Consider the following 22,226-nt stretch of genomic DNA (forward strand, 5'->3'; position numbering starts at 1 on the left):
GGTCCTTCCATTTTATTTTGTGATAATCAAGTAGCGTTACATTTAGCAGCCAATCCTGTTTTTCATGAGCTAACTCGTCACATTGAGATGGATTGTCACTTTATACGAGATAAGATTGCAGATGGCACTATAGAAACCAAGTATGTTGGTACAGCACACCAATTGGCGGATTTGATCACCAAGCCTCTCGGAAAAGACAAGTTTTCAACTATGTTATGCAAGTTGGGAATTCTTGACATCCACTCTCCAACTTGTTAGACAAGTAGAAACTTAGTTGAAGTCTACATATGTTTGTAATCCTAGTTGTAGTTGTATTCCTAACTTGTAGGGATAATATCCTTGCTGACCAAGTTATGTAATTGTATATATTCGTGTTTCATGTATCAATGAAATATACTTCAAGCCGATATATCTTTTTCTACACAGTTTGCTAGTCGTTTCTTATCCTTCAGCCCTTCGCTCTATTGGTTTGCTTCGTATATAATGAAATCTCCTGGCACTGGTAGGAGATGGGGATATATAGTTTGGGCATATTCTGCCGCTGCATTATTCTAGGCAGTTTGCTCTTTTCGAACTTCTATCCTTTCGCTTGATAGTGTTCAGCTAGGAGTCTTAGATGAGAGCTTTTCAATCGAAGAGTTTGTGCCTTTCACACCGTCCTAGATTGAATTTGCATACTGAAGGATATTCTTCTTTTGTTTGGGGAGTCCCACGGCCTAATATCATTAGTTGTTTGCCTCTGTATATAAGCATCGTGTGACTGTCGAAAAGGTGAGTGACTGTCGAAAAGGTGACAGTTTTGTTCTTTTCCGCATGTTATATATAGTTTTCACAAAGATCGGTTGGAAATAAGAGTGTGTGATGAATAAGACTACAAAATGATAAAAATATTACTAAACAAAGAAAGATTCTGAAATGGCTATAAAACTTTAAAATGCTACATGTGACTAACTTGTTATCATATTGAATTACAAAGTACCATATATATAGAAAACTAACCTAACCCTAATAGGCAAAGAAACAAAACTCTAATACTAAAGGGCTAGGCCCAAAATACCAAACATTAAAATAACAAAAATGTTATTCTTACTATCTATTTGTACGCGTTGACGGCCATATTTCTATTAGAAAAATGATACAAGTCATGGTTCAAATAACAAGTAAAGTGTAGCACTACTATTAAAATAAATCTAAATTAATACTAATGTTTTCCAACAAGATCCACCCATGTCATTTCAATTTAGCACACAGACCATTGGCTTTATTCCCTCTTAAATTGTCCTTTAAAGAAATTTTTAAGTTAAAGAGTGTTTGAGAAATATAAAATATTAAATTTCAGCTTTATGAAATTTAAGCTTGATAGATGAATACTAACCAAGCATGTAAAGATTAATCATGCTGAAGTTTTACTTTTTGAATATAATTGACTCACCAAAAACTCCAAACTGTATATATATGTATGTTTACCTTTCTGAGGTGCTTTTGGATATAAATATATATATGCGCGTGTGTGTGTGTTTGCCTTTTTGAGGTTCTTTTGGTTGTATATTTATATAGAATATCTATATATATATATATATATGTATGTGTGTGTGTGTCTATATATATATATATATATATATATATATATATATGTGTGTGTGTGTGTATGTATATATGCATGTATATGTTGCCACCTCGGTTTTTGTGATGGGTTTCTGGATGTTGAATTTGTAAGGTGCTTTTGGATGTTGGATTTGTGATGTTGAATTTGTGAGGTGCTTTGCCTATCTGGGGTGCTTTTGAATATATATATGTATGTATGTATGTATGTATGTATATATGTGTGTGTGTATATTTGCCTCCTTGGATTTTTTTGAGGTGTTTTTGGATGTTGAATTTGTGTGCTTTTGGTTGTTGGATTTGTGATGTTGATTTGTGAGGTGCTTTTGGATTTGTGAGGTGCTCTTGTAATACGTTTACCTATATGAAATTACGTTTGACTCCTTGTACACACTCAAAAAAATGAAGGTGCTCACACATATATTTGGCACGCTCATAAATGCTTTCATTTATGCTGGTCGATAAACGTATTACTAACTGCCTATTTATTTGTCACAGTTAATTAATTTAATGATCATAATTTTAATTGATTTTATAGCAGTTGACTTATAATATAAATTATAAATCATGCTGTAATGAATTGTTCTGATCATAAATACAAAATTTTGTGAATGAACACCAAGTATACTGAGAATAAGTTTCTCCTCATCTTTGAGTAGTCAGACTTTTGTTCTTTAATTATTTTAATATCATCACATACATGACATCTTCCCGAAAACTTAATTAATGAATTATTCACATTTCTGTTCCATGCATTCTACATTTGGGATTTATGGCAACCACGGCATTTTTTGTCATGCTTGTGCAGGTTTGATTTTATTCCCTTTTAAAGTTCTGCATTTTGCCCAAGAATTTTAAGTTAGGAGTATTTGAGAAATATAAATACTAAATTTTAGGTTTATGAAATTATGGTTGTCAATAATTCTCTTTGAATTGATCAATATAATTTTCAAAAACTTTTTGGGTTTATATTTGGCTTCTGATGTTAAAACAAAAGAAATTCGAACATCATTGGCATCATGATTTATCTTATCTTTCATTGGAAAAGGCAAGATAGAGGGAATCAGTTGATTGTTTCACCTTGTAATTGATAAAGTGTTTCATGGACGAAAAGCTTGATAGATGAAGGTTAACCAATCATGTTGAAATTTTACATTTTTAATAGAATTGACTCACCAAAAACTCCAAGCTGTATATATAGGATTTGGATCCTCTCTTGAGCTCAGAAATCTAAGTCTCCTGACCAAATCACATGAGCCATTGGATTTTGATCCAAAAGCTCCAAACAGGAGATCCCTCTAAAAGTTATAATAATTACAACCGTTGAATTAAAATTCAACGGCCCTTGTGATTTGGTCAGGAGACTCAGATTTCTGAGGTCATGAGACTTAGATTTCTGAGCTCAGGAGAGGATCTATATCGGTATATATATGTATGTTTACCTTTCTGAGGTGCTTTTCGATATAAATATATATATGTGTGTGTGTATCCGTGTGTGTATGTGTGTGTGTATATATATATATATCTGTGTGTGTATGTATATGCATGTATGTTTGCCACCTCGGTTTTTGTGATGCGTTTCAGGATGTTGAATTTGTAAGGTGGTTTTGGATGTTGGATTTGTGATGTTGAATTTGTGAGGTGCTTTGCCTTTCTGGGGTGCTTTTGAATATATAAATAATATATATATATATATGTATATGTGTGTATGTATATATGTGTGTGTGTATGTATATATATGTATATTTGCCTCCTTGGATTTTTGTGAGGTGTTTTTGGATGTTGAATTTGTGCTTTTGGATGTTGGATTTGTGATGTTGATTTGTGAGGTGCTTTTGGATTTGTGAGGTGCTTTTGCAATACGTTAACCTATATGAAATTACGTTTGACTCCTTGTACACACACTCAAAGAAATGAAGGTGCTCACACATATATATTTGGCACGCTCAGAAATGCTTTCATTTATACTGGTCGATAAACGTATTACTAACTGCCTATTTATTTGTCACAGTTAATTAATTTAATGATCATAATTTTAATTGATTTTACAACGGTTGATTTATAATATAAATTATAAATCACGCTGTAATGAATTGTTCTGATCATAAATACAAAATTTTGTGAATGAACATCAAGTATATTGAGAATAAGTTTCTCCTCATATTTGAGTAGTCAGACGTTTGTTCTTTAATTATTTTAATATCATCACATACATAACATCTTCCCGAAAACTTAATTAATGAATGATTCACATTTCTGTTGCTGTGCTTTCATGCATTCTACATTTGGGATTTATGGCAACCACGGCATTTTTTGTCATGCATGTGCAGGTTTGACTTTATTCCCTTTTAAAGTTCTTCATTTTGCCCAAGAATTTTATGTTAGGAGTATTTGAGAAATATAAATACTAAATTTCAGCTTTATGAAATTATGGTTGTCAATAATTCTCTTTGAATTGATCAATATAATTTTCTAAAACTTTTTGGGTTTATATTTGGCTTCTGATGTTAAAACAAAAGAAATTCGAACATCATTTGCATCATGATTTATCTTATCTTTCATTGGAAAAGGCAAGCTAGAGGGAATCAGTTGCTTGTTTTCCCTTGTAATTGATAAAGTGTTTCATGGACGAAAAGCTTGATAGATGAAGGTTAACCAATCATGTAATGATTAATCATGCTGAAGTTTTACATTTTTAATAGAATTGACTCACCAAAAACTACAAACTATGCATGTATTTCCAAATTTGTATGCACCAAGACTAAAGCTTTTCACATAGTAAATGACGCGTCAAGTTTTCTTCCAAAGATGGTGTAATTAAAGATACTGCCTTGTGATCAGAATGGAAAATTGATAACTTTTAATGCTTCATGTTTGACAGGTTGCTACTCGTTTCTTATCCTTCAGCCCTCCCCTTTGTTGGTTTGCGTCGTATAGAATGAAATCCCATGGCACTGGTCAAAGATGGGGCATATATAGTTTGGGCATGCTCTGCCGCCTATATTCTTCTGGCAGTTTGTTATTTTTGAACTTTTATGCTTTCACCTGATAGTGTTCAGCTAGGAGTCTCAAATGAGAGCTTTTCTATCGAAGAGTTTGTGCCTTCCTCCAAGTCCCAGATTGAATTTGCACACTGAAGGATATTCTTCTAATTTTGGGGAGTTCCACTGCTTAATATCTTTAGTTGCTTACCTTTGTGTACAAGCATCGCATGCTATATATAGTTTTGACAAAGATCCACTTTGATCCATGTCCTTTCAGTTTCATCTAATTTTGGTCCTAGTTTACAAACTGTCTCAAATCAAGGAATCACATATACAAGAGCAATATTCAACACTGCAATTTAATTATGGTTAGAGAGAGATTGGAGGATGGCGGCGGCGGATGGGGGTTCTGCATATCCCGGACATTCTCCATCTCCATTGTGCATCTTATGTTTGTTCTTTTATTTTTCTAAATAATATATCTTTATTTTTTGGTATTTTTGTTACTTTCATTATGGAGAAGGAAAGGATTATAAAAAATAAAAAAAAAAGAACATTCATATCATTTATAGCCACTTGACATATTTACAGCACTTCTATATAAAAGTTTATCAAACACTAAATCGCTATTTTACAATTGTTTATTGTCACAGTACAATAGAAGTAGTTTGTTTAAAAAAAAACACATCAATACCCAACTAGCCCTTAATCACTTATAGTAGTGGTGACAAAACAGTATTACAAGGCCTGAGGCCACATAGATGACAGATGCAGTACACTTGAACCAGAGAGGAAAAGGGATTGTGATGGAAACGAAGAAGGCAGTCACTCCAAAGAAGACACCGAAATAATGGAACAGATGAACTAAGATTCGTGGGCATTTGGAGTTCTGAATGGACTTGCTAACCAAGATGCTAGAAAAAGAGAATGTGATTGCGAGACCGAGAAAGCAGAAGGTTAGAGGGAGCTGCTTGGAATCCAGTTGGATGGGTACGAGAGCCATTCCAATTGCCGTTGACAAGCAATACGCCAGAATAATCGTTGCCCAATCTAAGTTGTGCTTCCTAGGCTGCCTAGAGTTGGCGGCAGCTGCTGCTGCTGGTGGTTCGGCGGGTGCAGTTGTTTCTAGGTCATTATCCAACGCGCTAGTGAAGATTTTGTTGACTAGTTGCTGCACAAATGCCTTCATTTTTTCAGGGAAGGAGGGAGGGAGAGATGGGTTTGTTAATTAATTCCCGTATATATTTATATATATATATAGTAGAGAATATGTTATAAAGCTGGAGGAGGTGAAGAAGGAGGTGGTGGAGACTTGTAGTAGTAAGGGGATGGGGGTGAAGGTGATGGTGGTGGTGGAAGAGACTTGTAGTAGTAAGGTCGGGGTGAAGGTGATCGGTCGTGGTGGAGATTTGTAGTAGTATGAAGGTGGGGGAGAAGGTGATGGCTGTGGAAGAGACTTGTAGTAGTATGGGAGTGGAGGTGATGGTGATGGTGGTGGTGGTGATTTGTAATAGTATGGAAGCGGGGGAGAAGGAGTCGGTGGTGGAGGCTTGCAGTAGTATGGGTTTGGTAGTTTAGGCGATGGTGGTTGTGGTGGAGACTTGTAGAAGTATGGAGTTGGTGGTTTTGGAGATGGGGTATATATACACAAGTGTGTGTGTGTGTGTGTGTGTGTGTGTGTGTGTGTGTATGTATGTATGTTTGCCTCTTTGGATTTTTGTGTGTATATATATATATATATATATATATGCCTCTTTGGATTTTTGTGTGTATATATATATATATATATATGCCTCTTTGGATTTTTTTGTATATTATGTATATATACATATATATATATTTATATATGCATATATATATATATGCATGTGTGATATATAAATAGGGACATGATATTCACACACCCTTTTTTACTTCTCACACATCCTTCTAATTTTCGACCGCCGGATTAGATGAATTGAAGAATATTAAAAGAAATAAATTAACAAAGAGTGTAAATAGCGCACCCCTATAAATATATATATATATATATATGTATGTGTATATATATAGATATATATTATGTATGTATGCCTCCTTGATTTTTGTGAGGTGATTTTGGATGTTGAATTTATGAGGTTAGGTTATTTGTGAGGTGCTTTGCCTTTCTGAGGTTCTTTTGGATAAATAAATATATATAAATGTTTGAGATATGATATTCACACTTTTTTTTACTTTTTTCACATCTTTTTAGTTCTCGGTCGTCGAATCGGATGAATTGAAGAAAATCAGCGGACATAAATTAATAAGGGGTGTGTGAGAAGTAAAAAGAGGTGTGTAGATAATACACCCCTAAATGTTTATATGTGGATATATATGTACGTTTGCCTCCTTGGATTTTTGTGAGGTGATTTTGGATACATATGTATACACACATACATATATATATATGTGTGTATATGTATGTTTATTTGTGAGGTGATTTTGGATATATCTGTGTGTGTATGTATGTTTGCCACCTTAGATATCTTTGTGTATATTAAATACATATATATCATACCTGGACGGGATCGAATGGGTGATCACGTAGGCACATGGCCTAGCTGGGTGGCCCCCATTGCACTTGAGGTGCACTTGCCTAACATCTGCCTAGAGGAGACTGTACGCGCGGCACCTAAAAATAAAATTGCAGTGGGGTTTTGTACGCGCGGCACCTAAAAATAAAAAAACATATATATTATAGCAGTGTGTGTGTGTGTGTATGTGTATGTTTGCCACCTTGGATTTTTGTGGGGTTTTTGAATGTTGAACTGTAAGGTGCTTTTGGATGTTGGAGTTGGACCTGGGATTTTTGTGAGGTGCGCATACACATATATTTATGTTTATTTGTGAGGTGATTTTGGATATATATGTGTGTGTATGTATGTTTGCCACCTTAGATTTTTTTTGTATATATATATATTTTTTTTTTTTATATCTGTGTGTGTGTATGTTTGCCACCTTGGCTTTTTGTGAGGGGTTTTTGAATCTTGAACTGTAAGGTGCTTTTGGATGTTGGAGTTGGACCTGTGATTTGTGTGTGTGTGTGTGTGTGTGTGTGTATACGTATGTTTGCCTCCGTGATTTTTGTGAGGTGTTTTTGGATGTTGAATTTGTGTGCTTTTGGATTTGTGAGATGCTCTTGTAATACGTTTACCCATATGAAATTATGTTGGATTTGTGACGTTGAATTTGTGACGTTGAATTTGTGACATGCTTTGCCTTTGGGAGGTGCTTTTGGATATATAAATATTATATATATATGTGTGTGTGTATGTTTGCCTCCTTGGATTTTTGTGAGGTGTTTTTGGATGTTGAATTTGTGTGCAACTTCTGACACAACCCGTTAACTGACATGAAACGATACAAAATTAATAGGTTTTCGGGTCGACACGCTAACGATTCGGGTAACCCGATAAGCACATGTTAAGATAACGGGTCGGTTCAGGTATACACATGGGTAACCCATTACACGCTAAGGAAAATACTCATTTAATAATTTTATACTACTACAAAAATTACTATAATAATAGCAGTAGGATTTAGTCTCATTTTTGTGAGATTAAATCTGTATCGTTAAATATATATATATAAATATATATATATATATTTGGAAAATTGATGACCGTTTGATCAGTTGAGATTTAATCTTGGGCATCCAATGTTTTTTTTAGCCCAAAAGGCTAAATCAGACTCTCTCTCTCTCTCTCTCATCTTGAAACTCGAAGGTTCAAAAGTCAAATCGAAGCAGCCGATTTCTCTCTCTCAAACTGAACTCTGGAATCTCAGTCTCTAACCTCAACTTCGGCCAACCACGAGTCCACGACCACCCTCTCCACTCTCCCTCCACCACACCGATTGGCTCCAAGCTTGTGGTAACCTTTTTTTTTTTTGCTATTTTTTCTAAATGTATTTTGTTTTAACTTCTGAAAACCTTGAAAAAAAAAAGTCCCTTCATTTTGCATATCCTTGTACATTGGATATGCACATTTGATATTTTGTAGTAGACTAGTAGTGTACTGATGCTTTTTTGTCAGACTCTTATTTTGGAGTATGTAGATGTAGTACTTAACGACAAATGTGTTTTTATGTTTTGAAGTAATATTTATGCGGCAATGTGGTATGTGCAAATTTAGAAAGAAAAAAAAATATTTTTCTTAACGGGTCATGATGGGTTAGGTCATTTTACTTGTTGGGTAATGACCCGACTTGTTAAGAACCATTAAGATAATAAGTGTGACACAACACGATCCATTAAGATAATAGGTGTTACACAAATACGACCCGTTTGCCGGGCCTACTTTTGGATGTTGGAGTTGGATCCTCTCCGAATCCTTATGTGGGGATCCTAGGGATCCACACATCTCAGCTATTCATCGTATATCGTACGGTCAGTTTTTGTCAGGTACTATTTGTGTTTAATTTTAAATAATAAAAGTCAAATGATTTCTGACCACACCATACACGATGAACGGTTAAGATATGAGGATTCCTAGGATCTCCACGTAATAGATCCGGAGAGGATCCATTTCCGTTGGAGTTGGACCTGTGATGTTAACTTGTGAGGTGCTTTACCCTTCTGAGGTGCTTTTGGATATATATAAATATAGGTGTTTTTGGATGTCGAATTTATGTGCTTTTGGATGTTGGATTTGTGAGGTGCTCTTGGACTTGTGATGATTTGTTAGCTCTTGTAATACGTTTACCTATATGAAATTAAGTTGCTTTTGGAGGTTGGATTTGTGATGTTGAATTAGTGTGATGCTTTGCCTTTCTGACTGGTGATGATTTGTTAGCTCTTGTAATACGTTTACCTATATGAAATTAAGTTGCTTTTGGAGGTTGGATTTGTGATGTTGAATTAGTGTGATGATTTGCCTTTCTGAGGTGCTTTTGGATATATAAATATATATTTTGTATATGTGTGAGTATATATGTATGTTTGCCTCCTTGGATTTTTGTGAGGTGCTTTTGGATGTTGAACTGTGTGCTTTTGGAGTTGTGATGTTGATTTGTGAGGTGCTGTTGTAATACGTTTACCTGTATGAAAGTATGTTTGACTCCTTGTATATGTGAAAGTTTATGCATACGCATACAACACTCTAAAAATGAAGGCGCACACACATATATTGGGCATACTCAGAAATGTTTTCATTTTTCTGGTCGGTAATGTATTATTAATCGCTTATCTATTTATCACAATTAATTGCCTTAAGATCATAAATCACGTTATCTAAAATTACATTAATGAAATTCTCTTTGTGAATCAAAAGAGAGTTAAAAGACATTTTTATCTTATATCACAACAACAAAATTAAGGACAGTAACGTAATTTCACAACACAAAAAAAAATTTGTTAAACCTCACATACATGTAAGTTTACTATCTCTAATTTAAAAATAAATAAATAAATAAATAAACAACCTTGCTCTCTCTCTCCCTCTCTCCTCACTTCCACGTTCTCTGTCACTCTCTTCCTCTGTCCTTCAATTTTAACAAGTAAAAAAATTTACACACTTTGTATGTGAGCATATACTAGTAATGAACTATTCTGATCATAAATACAAAATTTTGTATATCGACATCAAATATATTGAGAATATATTTCTTCTCATTTATTAGTAGTCAAAAGTTTGTTCTTCAAGTATTTTAATATCATTATAGATGACACCTTCTCGGAAACTTAATTAATGAATTATTCAAATTTCTCCCCCTAATTGAGAAATTTCTCCCCAATTTCCAAAATAAAAATTCTGAACTCTCACGCCCACCCACCCAGGACTAAGAAAAGAATCAGTGGCTAGAAACTTTTTGGGGTTCCGGGTCGTGTCTTTGTCATTTGCACAAATCCAGCTGTCTGATTTTCATAGGCTTCATAAGTTCAAAACACCGGAAGAGGATCCGCGGATCCTCTTTGTGGGGATCTAGGGATCCTTGAATTCTGTGAGTTCATGCTTTATTGTATGATCATAAATTATTTTAAATATATGTATTTAATATTAAATATATGTATTTAGTATTAAATATAAACAGTATATAATAAAAACTGATTGTATAATGAACGATAGACGCAACAGATTCTAGAATCCTTACTATTCCCACAATGAGAATCCGAAAGGGATCCTCTTCCCAAAACACCAACTTTGATTTGTACAGGGAACCCTGCAATCAAGTGACACGAAAAGAAAAGTCGTTGCACTTTATACATATACGTATACATATATTAGCTTCTTATGTTCAGTTTGTGCTCGTCTCTTATTCCCACTTTTACGTTGTTGAATTTCAGAATAGGAGGCAGATTGTCTGCCCTCCTGGTATGTTGTCATCTCTATGTCTTTCTATTTTATGCGGTCACGATAAAGTCACGTTAACATTTTATATTGATTTTTTAGAGATAATAAAATAAAAAACAATAAAAATATAAAATGTTGACGCGACTTAACCGTAACCGCACAAATAAAAGGGCACGGGGAGGGCACCATACCAGGAGGGCAGACAATCTGCCTCCTTCAAAATATCCTATCTAGTACTGGATTTGTGAATCATAAGTGCATATAAATATTTATCCGACGTATTTTTGTCGCGTATGAGTAATGCTACGGAGATCGAATTCTTAAATCAAATTTTGTAAACCAAAAAGATGTGGATGTTGATGATTGTATTATTACTTAAGTGTTGATTATTGTGCTTATTTCCTATTGGTGGTTTGTAAATTTGGTTTGAAATTTTGGTTTGAAAATTTAGCCTCCCTAGTATTACCCATTTCGTATAAAAAGTGTACCCTATATATATATAGGGGTGTGCTATCCACACATCCCATTTTACTTCTTACACACCCCTTGTTAATTTCAAACAGTTGATTTTCTTCAATTTATCTGATTCGACGGCCGAAAATTAGAAGGGTGTGTGAAAAGTAAAATGGTGTGTGTGAATGTCACATCCCTATATATATATATATATACCGAAACTTAGGATCTAAAACCGATCACTCAAATTTGCACTAAAAACTGAGAAAATGGATCTTTTCCGACCAAAATGTAAATAAATAAATACTTGTGATTGTAAATAGTCCTGGAAGTCATAATCAGAAACAGTTAGAAAAGGTTAGATTTTTGTGGTAATACCAGACACTTGTGAAATTGTGATTACCATATGCATGTGCTGATAATCTTTGTGTCGTGTGTGTTTTCCCTATATTTCTCTTCGATCGGTCAATGCAAATAAGGAAACCGGAGCCAAGATTCAAGTCTATGGTACCAAAAGCAACAGATCAATTGGTTGCTTCGAGATGTGACATAATGCTCATACATACATGTACCGACTTTTCCCTCTTAATATTCAACTTGTTTGCAGGCTGAAATAAAACCATCTGATGGGAGTGATACACGGTGAATACAGAAACTTATACGTTCATATATCGGCTGAGACATATGAGAAAGTAGATGCAGCTGTTGCTGTAATTGAACTGCTACTCACCTCTGTATCAGTGAGTTTCGTTTTATTTTTATTTTAAACATAAAGCTTTACATCCAACAGTTTCTTATAAATTTTTTTTTCTTTCTATTTACTATGATTTTACAGTTGTTTTCTCACTATCGTTATTGAATTACTTCCATATAGGGAAATCTGGCAGCGGTTAGCAGTACAGGTGCTTCAGTTCCTGGTGATCATAATGCTCATGTTCCTAGTCAAGTCCAGGACACTACCACCTCTAATGTGGTAAATCAGGGAAATGGTACAACCACTGGCAGTATCTGCACAAACTCCATTAATGGGCAGTTTCAGTACCCTGGTTCATTTTTCTCGACGGGCCCATCTTTCTGCTCCCATAAATATGCCTGGCTTCACTCCGCTGAATTCTTCGAGACTAATTCATGGGTCAGCATCTATCTGCTTATATCTGCTACTCCTTATGCCAGAAATCCATCTGCCATCTCAGTTCCTCCTGTTCGGGCTAGATTGTCCCTCGCACAACTCTCCCTGTCTTGCCTGTCGGGCAAGGTTCGCTGCTAGGTTTACTGCAACATAAATTTGTAATTAGTTTGAATGGTGCCTTTGTGGGGCCTTTTATTAGGCCTTCAGGCTCACAATCAAAATTAACATAGATCTGAGCGTTCCACTGTTGTCTTTGTTTAACAGATTATCTTTTTGTTTTTAGATTCGTTAGTTGCTTGTGCCGCAAGTCATTTAGGCTTCTTAATTCGTTAGAATTGTTTACAAATAGGTTAAGTCTGTATCAAGTTCTTTTTCTTACCTTACGATCAAGGACTTTTGTTTATAATATCATATGACCAGTTATAAGATAGTTCATGTTTAATTAGTTGCTTTCCATAGGGGCCAACTTTGATAAACATTATGGAAAATAAGAGTAGTCACTTTAATAGGATTAAACATACAGAAAACTTTACAAAAATGGAAAGGATCATAAGGACTAGACAAGATGCATAAAAGTTAGATATACTATATGTAAATGCAAATATAGGAGATTCAGGCAAGGTTTGTTTCCTCGCATACCCTTCTCTTTGTGTTTTACAAAGACAAACTTTGGGAAAATGGGATACAAACAAGATTTACAAAAGGGATTGGATACTACAAAAGGATATCGTAGCAGAGCTTCTAAGAACTGACAAAAGAGAGTTTTTCTATAGTGGTGCTAACGCTTGAAAAGAAAGGGGTAGACAAAATAAAGCTATCTGTTTTTTGCCTGTTAAGTTCAGAGTTGAGTGTGTTGAGACTTTTCTTCCGCATTCCTCGTCCCTTTATAGACTTTCTTGTCCGAGTGTCCCAGCTTTTCCTTTTAGTGATAGCTTATGAAGAGACATCATCTGTTTTTGTTATTTACCTACCCATGCAACGGAAAAGTACTTTTTTCCAAGGGTGAGCTGCCCTCCGCCCCTTATCACTTCCATCATAGGCTTGCTGCCTATTAGCTGCCAAAAATGATATTTATATCTGTCTTGGGCCTGTGCTTCAAGTACCTGCAGCCAAGAAGCCTTTGCAAGCCCAAAATTAATTATTCACCCAAACACCTCCCAGACTCGCAACATTTATAGACTCCAGTACCGATCTACCTCGGACCCCATACCCTCCAATGAGACCGGGTAACTTCAATCCACCTCAGCAGATTCCCAATTTTCCCAGTCTTCTGCCTCGAAGGCCAGGAAATCATACTCATATTCAACAAAACTATCCTGCTCACAGAGCTCGACCTGAGATCCTACGGGCTTCAAATAAACAGCTCAGCAACAATCTCGCATTTGCCTCTGTTAAGTCGGCGTCAGGTCCTGGAGGAGGACAGCAACTTTATGATCCATTCTCCCCCACTACTGCGAATCAGCAGTAGGGAGGTAATCTAGGAAAGATGTGGAAGCAAGCGAATGATCTATAATAATGGGATTTGATTACGTTGGTTGGAGTTATACAATTTAGAATTTAGTGAAACAGGTAACAAAACAAGAATTTGAGTTCTTCTAGTCTATAGGTCATATAACATGTTGCTTGGACAAAACTTTTTTCATATTAACATGTTTCCCTTTCGCTTTCCAAGTTATACCTTACTGTTACTATTTTTTTATGCAAGCAATAATAAATGGAAAGGTGGGATTCAAACATAGAAGCTTAGGTGCAAGGGTAAAAACGCTTTTACGCACTTGGCAACGAGCCCTTGCCTTTCCATTTCTTTGTTGATTGCATCATTCTCGACACATTAAATCAAATGCATTACTAGCTCACAAGTCACAAATTGCTAAAATAAAATAAAATGGGATTGGAAAACGGTGATCCCATAATCAAACTCCATCAAAGGGAGAAATTACAAATGATTAGTTTTAAGTGGCCTTGTTAAAATCTTGCTCGGAGAAAACCCAGCGGGAAAAACTCCAAACTTAGGAGAAAGAGTAGCGCACATATTACAAATCATTGAAAAGGGGGCAAGCAAACGTAGCAGTCCGGAGAGCTAATACACTATAGTTGCGAGGAACTTGGGAGAAGAAACCTTGGCCTAGCCATGGTTGTCGTCAAAGAATCGCTCTCAAAGCAAGACAGAACCTGCCCTAGTTTGTGAGCCAAATCTCAAATGAAAGCCTCCCAAAGCAGCCACTCCTCAATCCCCAAAAATCTTGAGCGAAATGAAGGACATAAATATAAAAACATAAAAAACACTATCACAACTTTAGAAATTTTATTTGAACTCATATAACATCTTTCTACATCCAACTTACTCTTTGCACCCATTTGATTTTTAATTTAACTATCCATATCTCTTTAAACCCAAATTTACTACCTAAAATACCCTCAAACTCAATTCAATATGTAAATTTATCTTTACGCTCATTTGATTTTTAACTCTATTAATGACAGTACATTGTATTGGAGCGGTTCTTCCTCGAGTTTCCTCAAGTCCCAAAGCTTAATTTTCTTCTCTTCCCAAGATTTTGCCATGAGATGGCCATTATGGTTTGAATGCGATTGTAGAGACGGGTCCTTTGTGACACAGAAGTCTAAGTAGAGGAGCATAGCTTGTAGGCTTCCACATGGAGACTGTACCAAGTGATGGACCCAAAGCAACAACACCATTATAGGGGTTCACCTGCACTGCATCGCATCAGTACGGTTGTACTATAACTACCTACCATCTCGCCCATTGTCGCATCCTGATAATAGGAAACGATTTTTCAAGAATTGAAGCCTTGAAACTTTAGTTCATACATGATAAGAAGTGCGGATAACTTTAGTTCCATGTTGATGCATCTCAACTTAGTCAGCACAAGGAACTTTTCACGTGTGAAGATTAGAGCAAACAAAAGGAATGAGCTGAGCGTAAACGAGAAACGACCAACAAGGATTCAGAGAGATTGAAATCACCCTCCCCTTAATGTAAAAATATCGATGTACTAAAAAAAATCATCTCCAAGGGGAGCTCCTTACCAAATTTATCTCTATGTAAAGGATTTGGGATACTTTGGGCCAGTAGCATCCTTTTCCTGGTTGGCATCTCTCTTTTAGCACATGACACCCACAGATGCGAAGTTACCTAAGTGAAGGAGGCAGACCCTCCTTTAGAAGGGATGCTAGCTTTGGACAATCCCAAAGTTCCAGAGATTGAAGGGAGGTGAGGAATTGAAACCCCTTGCTGCTCAGTTTCTTCAGATTTAGGAAGCCATCTATTCTAAGTTCAGTGAGAGATTTGGGAAGCAGCGTCTCCATATGGACCATGTCAGGTGGAAACAACACCATATCCAGGTCTTCACCACTGACCCACAAGTATCTAAGAGAGGTCAGTCTCTGCAACCCCGACACTAACTCCCAGAGTGGCTTACAGCTTTTGATCTTCCAAATATAAAGTGATGTTAGGTTGGGGGAATGGAGCAAGTCAAACCTTCACGATAATCGATTTCCAATTCCTCAAGAGGGTTGAGATTGTGCATGCCCTCAGGCAACGCCTCCAATTTGTCGCAATCGATGATCGAGATGTTTCTCAAGTTGGAGGCTGTTCTCCCCCCACACTCAATCTCGGGATGGAAACAAGACTTCCACAATAATCAATATTCAACATTTGAAGATTGCTAAGGTGCCGTAAGCCATCCAGTAAGGATTTTAGATTTTGGCACTCCCGTATCCTAATACATTCAATACAGTGATTAGTGTTGTCATCGAAGAACACGTCTGATGCTATTAACTCCAGTTGTTCACAATAACATATCTCAAGGTGTTTAAGTGTCCTGAGAAGTTGACCTCTCAATGATAACGACGTCAGAAATTGACATTCCTGGATATTTAAGTACTTAAGACAACTGTGAGCAGAAGACGACCAAGAACCAACAACCTTCTCATCTACTAGTGATTTTAATATTTTGTAATCTCTTATCTCTATTCTTCTGAGATTTTGAGGAATCTGGTATTTTGCAAAATAAATCAACGAATGACACTCTGTAATCACGATGTCTTTAAGAGAAGGTGGCAGACCAACATCTGGAAAAGAAACTAGATGTGGACATTCGTGTATGTGAAGCTCCTGAAGAGAAGACAACTGATTTAACCCTTTCGGTAGCTTCAAAGATTTTTGCACTTGTTTAACTCCAGACATTCAAACTTGCACTTCAATATTTGCAATTGCAGCAACTCCTCTACTTTTCCCAATTCTTTAACTAGATGAGAGTTGTCTTCAATTTCCAAACGGCCAACAGAAGTCAACTGCTGCAATAATCTAGCCTCATTTTCAATGAAGACGTCAGCTCCTCACATCCATTAATCTTCAAATCTTTGACCTTGGTTACCCTTTTTGCACAATTCTCCTGTTTGCAGAGACATCAGTTCTAAAATGATTGAAAGGCACAAGGACTCTAATAACTCAAACTCAACCTTAGTAGATGTATGCACCACCCCTTTACAACCATAAATATTTAATTGACGAAGTCGTTTGAGTTGAATATCAGAGTGCGCAACGAACAAGACTACAAATTAATAAGAATATTATTAAACAAATTGAGAATGCCGAAACGGCTACAAAACCCTAAAAGGCTACATTGTGGCTAACTTGATTTTATTAACTAATGCAAGCACTACTATTTATAGTGAAAAACTAAAGCAAAACCCTAATTCTTAACGGACAAGGAATCCTTAACGGGCAAGGAACTCTAATATCCTTAGCCCACAAGGAAACCATAAACAATAATAAAATAATAACTAATTTTCCAACACTCCCTGTCAAACTCATGGCGGTACACGTCATGAGTTTGCCACCAAGCAGATACGGATGCAAGCTCCGTTAGGCGGACAAGACAAGGCAAGCTTCGTTAGGCGGACACAACAAGACAAGCTCCGTTAGGCGGACACGACAAGGCAAGTTCCGTTAGGCGGACACGACAAGGCAAGCGGGCAATCAAGCGAGCAAACGAACAATCCAAGCGAACAAGCAAGCTAGCGGACTCCGGCAAATGATCCAATTACTAACCAGGTGCACAACGTCACTCGAGTGGTCATCAACCCAAGCACTCAAGCAATTGTCGTGGTGGTAGGCAACAAAAAACTCCATATGGCGCAAGCTTTCTTAAAAACAACTAGTAAGAGCCCAACATGCCTTACAACCCGTGGGCCTCAAACCAAGCCAATTATTATTTTTTTCTCTTTTTCTTTTTGTTTTTTTTCGTTCTTCTATGCAACAAACTCAGCAATAAGCTTTTTGTCTTTTGGCCTTCGTAACACAATAATCAAGAACAGTGACAAATTATGGCACAATCTGGTTTCGGTCAGACAACAAGTAGCAAGCAGGGTGGGTTTATCAGGTCCGATCTGCGATGCGCGCAAGCAGGCGAGCAACATGGGTTTACAACCAGTGGTGGTGAGACGGCGGGGTTGCAGGCGTTGCGATGTCACCAGGATCTGATCGAGACAGCAGACTTGGTGGGTCGGTTCTAATGCAGCGGCGGCGGGGGATACGGGTACGGTAAGGGAAGCAGCGGATTTAACGGGTGGTGGTACAGATGTGAGGGAAGCAGCGGATTTAACGGGTGGTGGTACAGATGTGAGGCGGTTGCGAGACGACGGCAAGGGATCTGGGTGCTGGTGCAAGCAAGTTCAATCCGGGTATGGTAAATAGTGCAGCGACGTGAGTCATGCAGGCAAGGTGGGGCGAGTCGAACAAGTGCAGATGTAGCGGATCTTATACTGGTGCAGGAGTGGTCCAGGCGAGCCTAGATGTGGTGATGCAGCGATGGGGTTATGGCAGATTCAACTTCTTTTGTTTTTTTTGAACAACAAAACCCTAACTAGGGCACAACGACAAACCACAACGAAGAAGAGGAACGTGACAAGACAAACAAACTAGCTACCAAGAACAGATTCAACCCTGAAGGATCAAACCTGCTCTGATACCAAGTTGAATATCAGAGTGCGCAACGAACGAGACTACAAATTAATAAGAATATTATTAAACAAATTGAGAATGTCGAAACGGCTACAAAACTCTAAGGGCTATATTGTGACTAACTTGATTTTATTAACTAATACAAGCACTACTATTTATAGTGAAAAACTAAAGCAAAACCCTAATTCTTAACGGACAAGGAATCCTTAACGGGCAAGGAACTCTAATATCCTGGCCCACAAGAAAACCATAAACAATAATAAAATAATAACTAATTTTCCAACAGTTTGTAGTTGGCAATCGAAACCACTAATTCTTCACATTTAACAATTTCAAGCTCGACTAGCAATTTGAGGTTCTCTGGCAGCTTACCTTCCAACTTATAACATTCTTTGATTGACCGTTTCAAGCAAGGGAAAACATCCCTTCCTCGATCATGTTGGAAAGGAAGCCATTGCTTCCAATGCTGCATATCCACAAACTCAAGAGTCTCTAATAGCGGAAAAGGCAAGATACACTCTCAATAAAACGCAGCACCAACACTTTCAACTACATTCATTCCTCCAATATAAATTGTTTGAGATGAGGCAATTGTCCGAGAGGTGGCAGAGATAGACAACTGTTACATTCCTCTAAGCGCACAAGCACCATATTAGAGAACAAAGGAACTTCAACTCATGATGAAAATTCTTTTCCAGCATAACTCTTGATGGTGAGCTCCTTCAGCATTGTATGAGGCTATAACATGTAAAGCACATCAGATTCCATTTCTCTTACGTAGCTTGAATCAGACCATTTTAGCACCAATGAATCAAGCCTACCTTTAAATTTTAGGTTGACCCTTCTAGCATCCTCAACATCAATCATATTCTCTGATCTTGAGAGGCACAATGTCCCTCGGAGATGCAATAGGAACTCTAGCTCTCTTATCCCTGATCAATCACTTTCACGACTCACCACAAAATTAGTCAATGATTGTAGATTCATCAATCGACCTAGTTGCGGAGGCATTCATTTCAACGAAGATACACTTGAGTTGTTGAGGTGGCGCAAATTAATTAGATTATTCATGTTTGCAGGCAATGACTGATCAAATTAAAACAGCCTTCCAATATCAATGTTTGCAAGTTGTAAAGAGTACCTGTCGATTGAGGCAAACTTGTTATATCTGTGTAGGAAAGGCCGAGATACCATAGATACCTTAAATCACCGATTGAGTTCGGAAGCTCATTCAGTTCATAGCCATTCATAGAGAGCACTCGTAAATATTGCAACTTTGGTAATAACGTAAAAGCAGCCTGACGACTTAAAAAATTCCGAAGAAAACCCTGTCTTAGTGGCAGGAAGGTTCGTAAACAATTCACTTTAGAAAATGCTTCAAATCTTTGAATCCCATCATACTGGACGAGTGGCGTGCCTTCGGAAAACATCTAAGTTGTCCACCATCATCACTTTACTTATCTTCCAATCTAAAACAAACATCTCCTGCTGCCCATCGTGCTAAATCACCAATGAGGTCATGCATCACATATTTTGAAATACTTTTGGTGGATTTTTTAAACAATGGCCTTGATACGAGATCCCGAAAATAATCAGCACCTAAATCTTCAATTTGCTTCTTATCTTCGTAGTGGAAGAATAAACCCCTCAACCATCCATAGAAGGATCATTTGCTTCTCTTCAAATTCATAGTCATTTGGAAGTATTGAGCAATAGGCAAAGCATCTTTTCAAATGTGAAAGAAGATAAAAGTAGGTTAATCTCAATACTGAGAGTATGTCATGCTCATTTGATAGACTCCACAATTTGTTGTTCAATATTTCTTCCCATTCGTATGTATCTTTACGAAGTAGAACACCACCGAGGGTCCTTGCGGCCAAAGGCAATCCCCTACAATGGGCAGCAATTTTTTCCTTAACTAACTTGTAATTTGGTGGGTTGTCGTCATTAGAATTTAAGAATGCATGCTGCTCAAATACTTGCAAACAAACAGCCATAGGCTCCAAATTGTGAACGAGCGTGGCAGCTCCCATCATTTTTGAAACATCTGTATCACGTGTTGTCACAATTATCTTGCTTCCTTGTGCTCCATCACGAAAAGGGGACTGCAACTTCATCCATTCACCGTAGCTACACGTTTTTCCAAACATCATCTAAAAGAATTAAAAACTTCTTCCCCGTTAACTCTGTTAGTGTTTCTGAATTCAAGAGATTTAAACTTAAGAAAGAAAGCTTAACTAAGAACAAAAACAAAATCGAAGAACACAATGGAAGATGAATAGTTTTCTTCTTCTCTCTGTCAAATTACAGAGGAATATTTCTCTGTGTTAATGAAAAAACACGAAGCACATGCTTTTACATAACTGATGGCCTAGCACTTGGGACCACACATACACTACATTTCATCCTAGACACACATCTTTCTAATCTCATGGATCACTCAACACATGGCACTCATGGCCTTTTTACAAAACTAGACATTTACACTTTGCCTCATTTGCACAAGTGAATACACCAATTCAAAACAGAAACTTATTCTAAAAAACTTTTCAGCTCAAATACTTATAATTCAACACTCCCCTTTAAGTTTTGAGCTGATTTCACACCAAGCATATCCCTGAGAAAGTTGAACCGATCCTTAGCCAAAGGTTTTGTGAAGATATCTGCAATCTGTTCTTCAGTGGGACAGTATATCAAATCAATGATTCCTTCTTGCAGTGCATCCTTAATGAAGTGATACCTCCTATCAATGTGTTTTGTCTTTTGATGGAACACAGAATTCTTTGTGATAGCAATGGCAGATGTGTTATCACAGTGAAGAGGAGTGGCTACAGTTTGTAATTCTCCAAAATCTTCCAAGACAAATCTCAGCCATATTGCTTGTGCTGTGGCTTCGGATGCACTTATGTACTCTGCTTCTGCTGTGGACAATGCCACACAGTTTTGTTTGACAGAAGCCCAAGAGAACACACCACTGCCAAAGGAGAATGCATATCCTGATGTGCTTTTGCTGTCTTCCAATGAACCTCCCCAATCACTATCACAGAAGCCAATTAAACATGATTTTCTTCCTTTCACATACTCCAAGCCATAATCCAGAGTTCCCTTGATGTATCTGAGTACTCTCTTTGCAGTCCCATAGTGTCTATTGGTAGGACAGTGCATGTACCTTGCCAATAAACTAGCTGCATACATTATATCCGGCCTTGTAGCAGTGAGATATAGAAGGCTTCCCACAATGCTCCTATACAATTCATCACTTGCAGATCCACTTCCATCATCTTTAGACAATTTTTCCGTAGCTACCAAAGGAGTTGAGACAGTCTTTGCTTCATTTAGACCAAATTTGCTCAGTAAAGAACTAGCATACTTCTTCTGATTAATGAAGATGCAGGAATCAGTTTGTATCACTCCCATCCCAAGGAAGTGGTGAAGGAGACCTAAATCTGTCATCTCATACTTCATTTTCATATCTTCTTTGAACTCTTCTAGCATTGGTTTGCAATTGCCAGTGTAGACAATATCGTCTACATAGATAGAGACAATCAGAATATCCTCTCCCCTTGCTTTTATATACAGTGTTGGTTCACTCAAGCTTTTCTTGAAACCACACTGTGAGAAATAACTGTCTATCTCTCCATACCAAGCTCTCGGAGCTTGTTTTAGACCATAGAGGGCCTTATGAAGTTTGTACACCATTTCTTCCTTGCCTTTTACTACAAAACCTTCAGGCTGCTCAACATAGACATCTTCTTGTA

At 37.1% G+C, this 22,226-nt stretch overlaps 2 protein-coding genes and 1 pseudogene across 3 annotated transcripts; 1 reads left to right on the plus strand and 2 right to left on the minus strand.

The window, feature by feature from the left end:
• The first annotated feature begins 11,828 nt into the window (after positions 1–11,828).
• Positions 11,829–12,674, plus strand: LOC126617309 (uncharacterized). Of its 2 annotated transcripts, XM_050285338.1 has the most exons (3): positions 11,829–11,857; positions 11,958–12,090; positions 12,225–12,674. In XM_050285338.1, the coding sequence occupies exons 2-3, from the start codon at positions 11,977–11,979 to the stop codon at positions 12,615–12,617; spliced, it is 507 nt and encodes a 168-aa protein (XP_050141295.1). In that variant the 5' UTR covers positions 11,829–11,857; positions 11,958–11,976; the 3' UTR covers positions 12,618–12,674. The 2 variants fall into 2 exon arrangements, with proteins under 2 accessions (XP_050141295.1, XP_050141294.1); XM_050285337.1 differs by having other exon boundaries at positions 11,846–12,090.
• Positions 12,675–13,711: 1,037 nt separating this feature from the next.
• On the minus strand, positions 13,712–20,649 carry LOC126615369 (putative disease resistance protein At3g14460; annotated as a pseudogene).
• Positions 20,088–20,585, minus strand: LOC126615370 (putative disease resistance RPP13-like protein 1). The gene has a single exon (XM_050283192.1). It carries the CDS (start codon positions 20,583–20,585, stop codon positions 20,088–20,090), a length of 498 nt encoding a protein of 165 aa, XP_050139149.1.
• Positions 20,650–22,226: the final 1,577 nt, after the last annotated feature.

Source organism: Malus sylvestris, chromosome 3 (assembly GCF_916048215.2).
Source record: "Malus sylvestris chromosome 3, drMalSylv7.2, whole genome shotgun sequence".
Classification (NCBI taxonomy): Eukaryota; Viridiplantae; Streptophyta; class Magnoliopsida; order Rosales; family Rosaceae; genus Malus; species Malus sylvestris.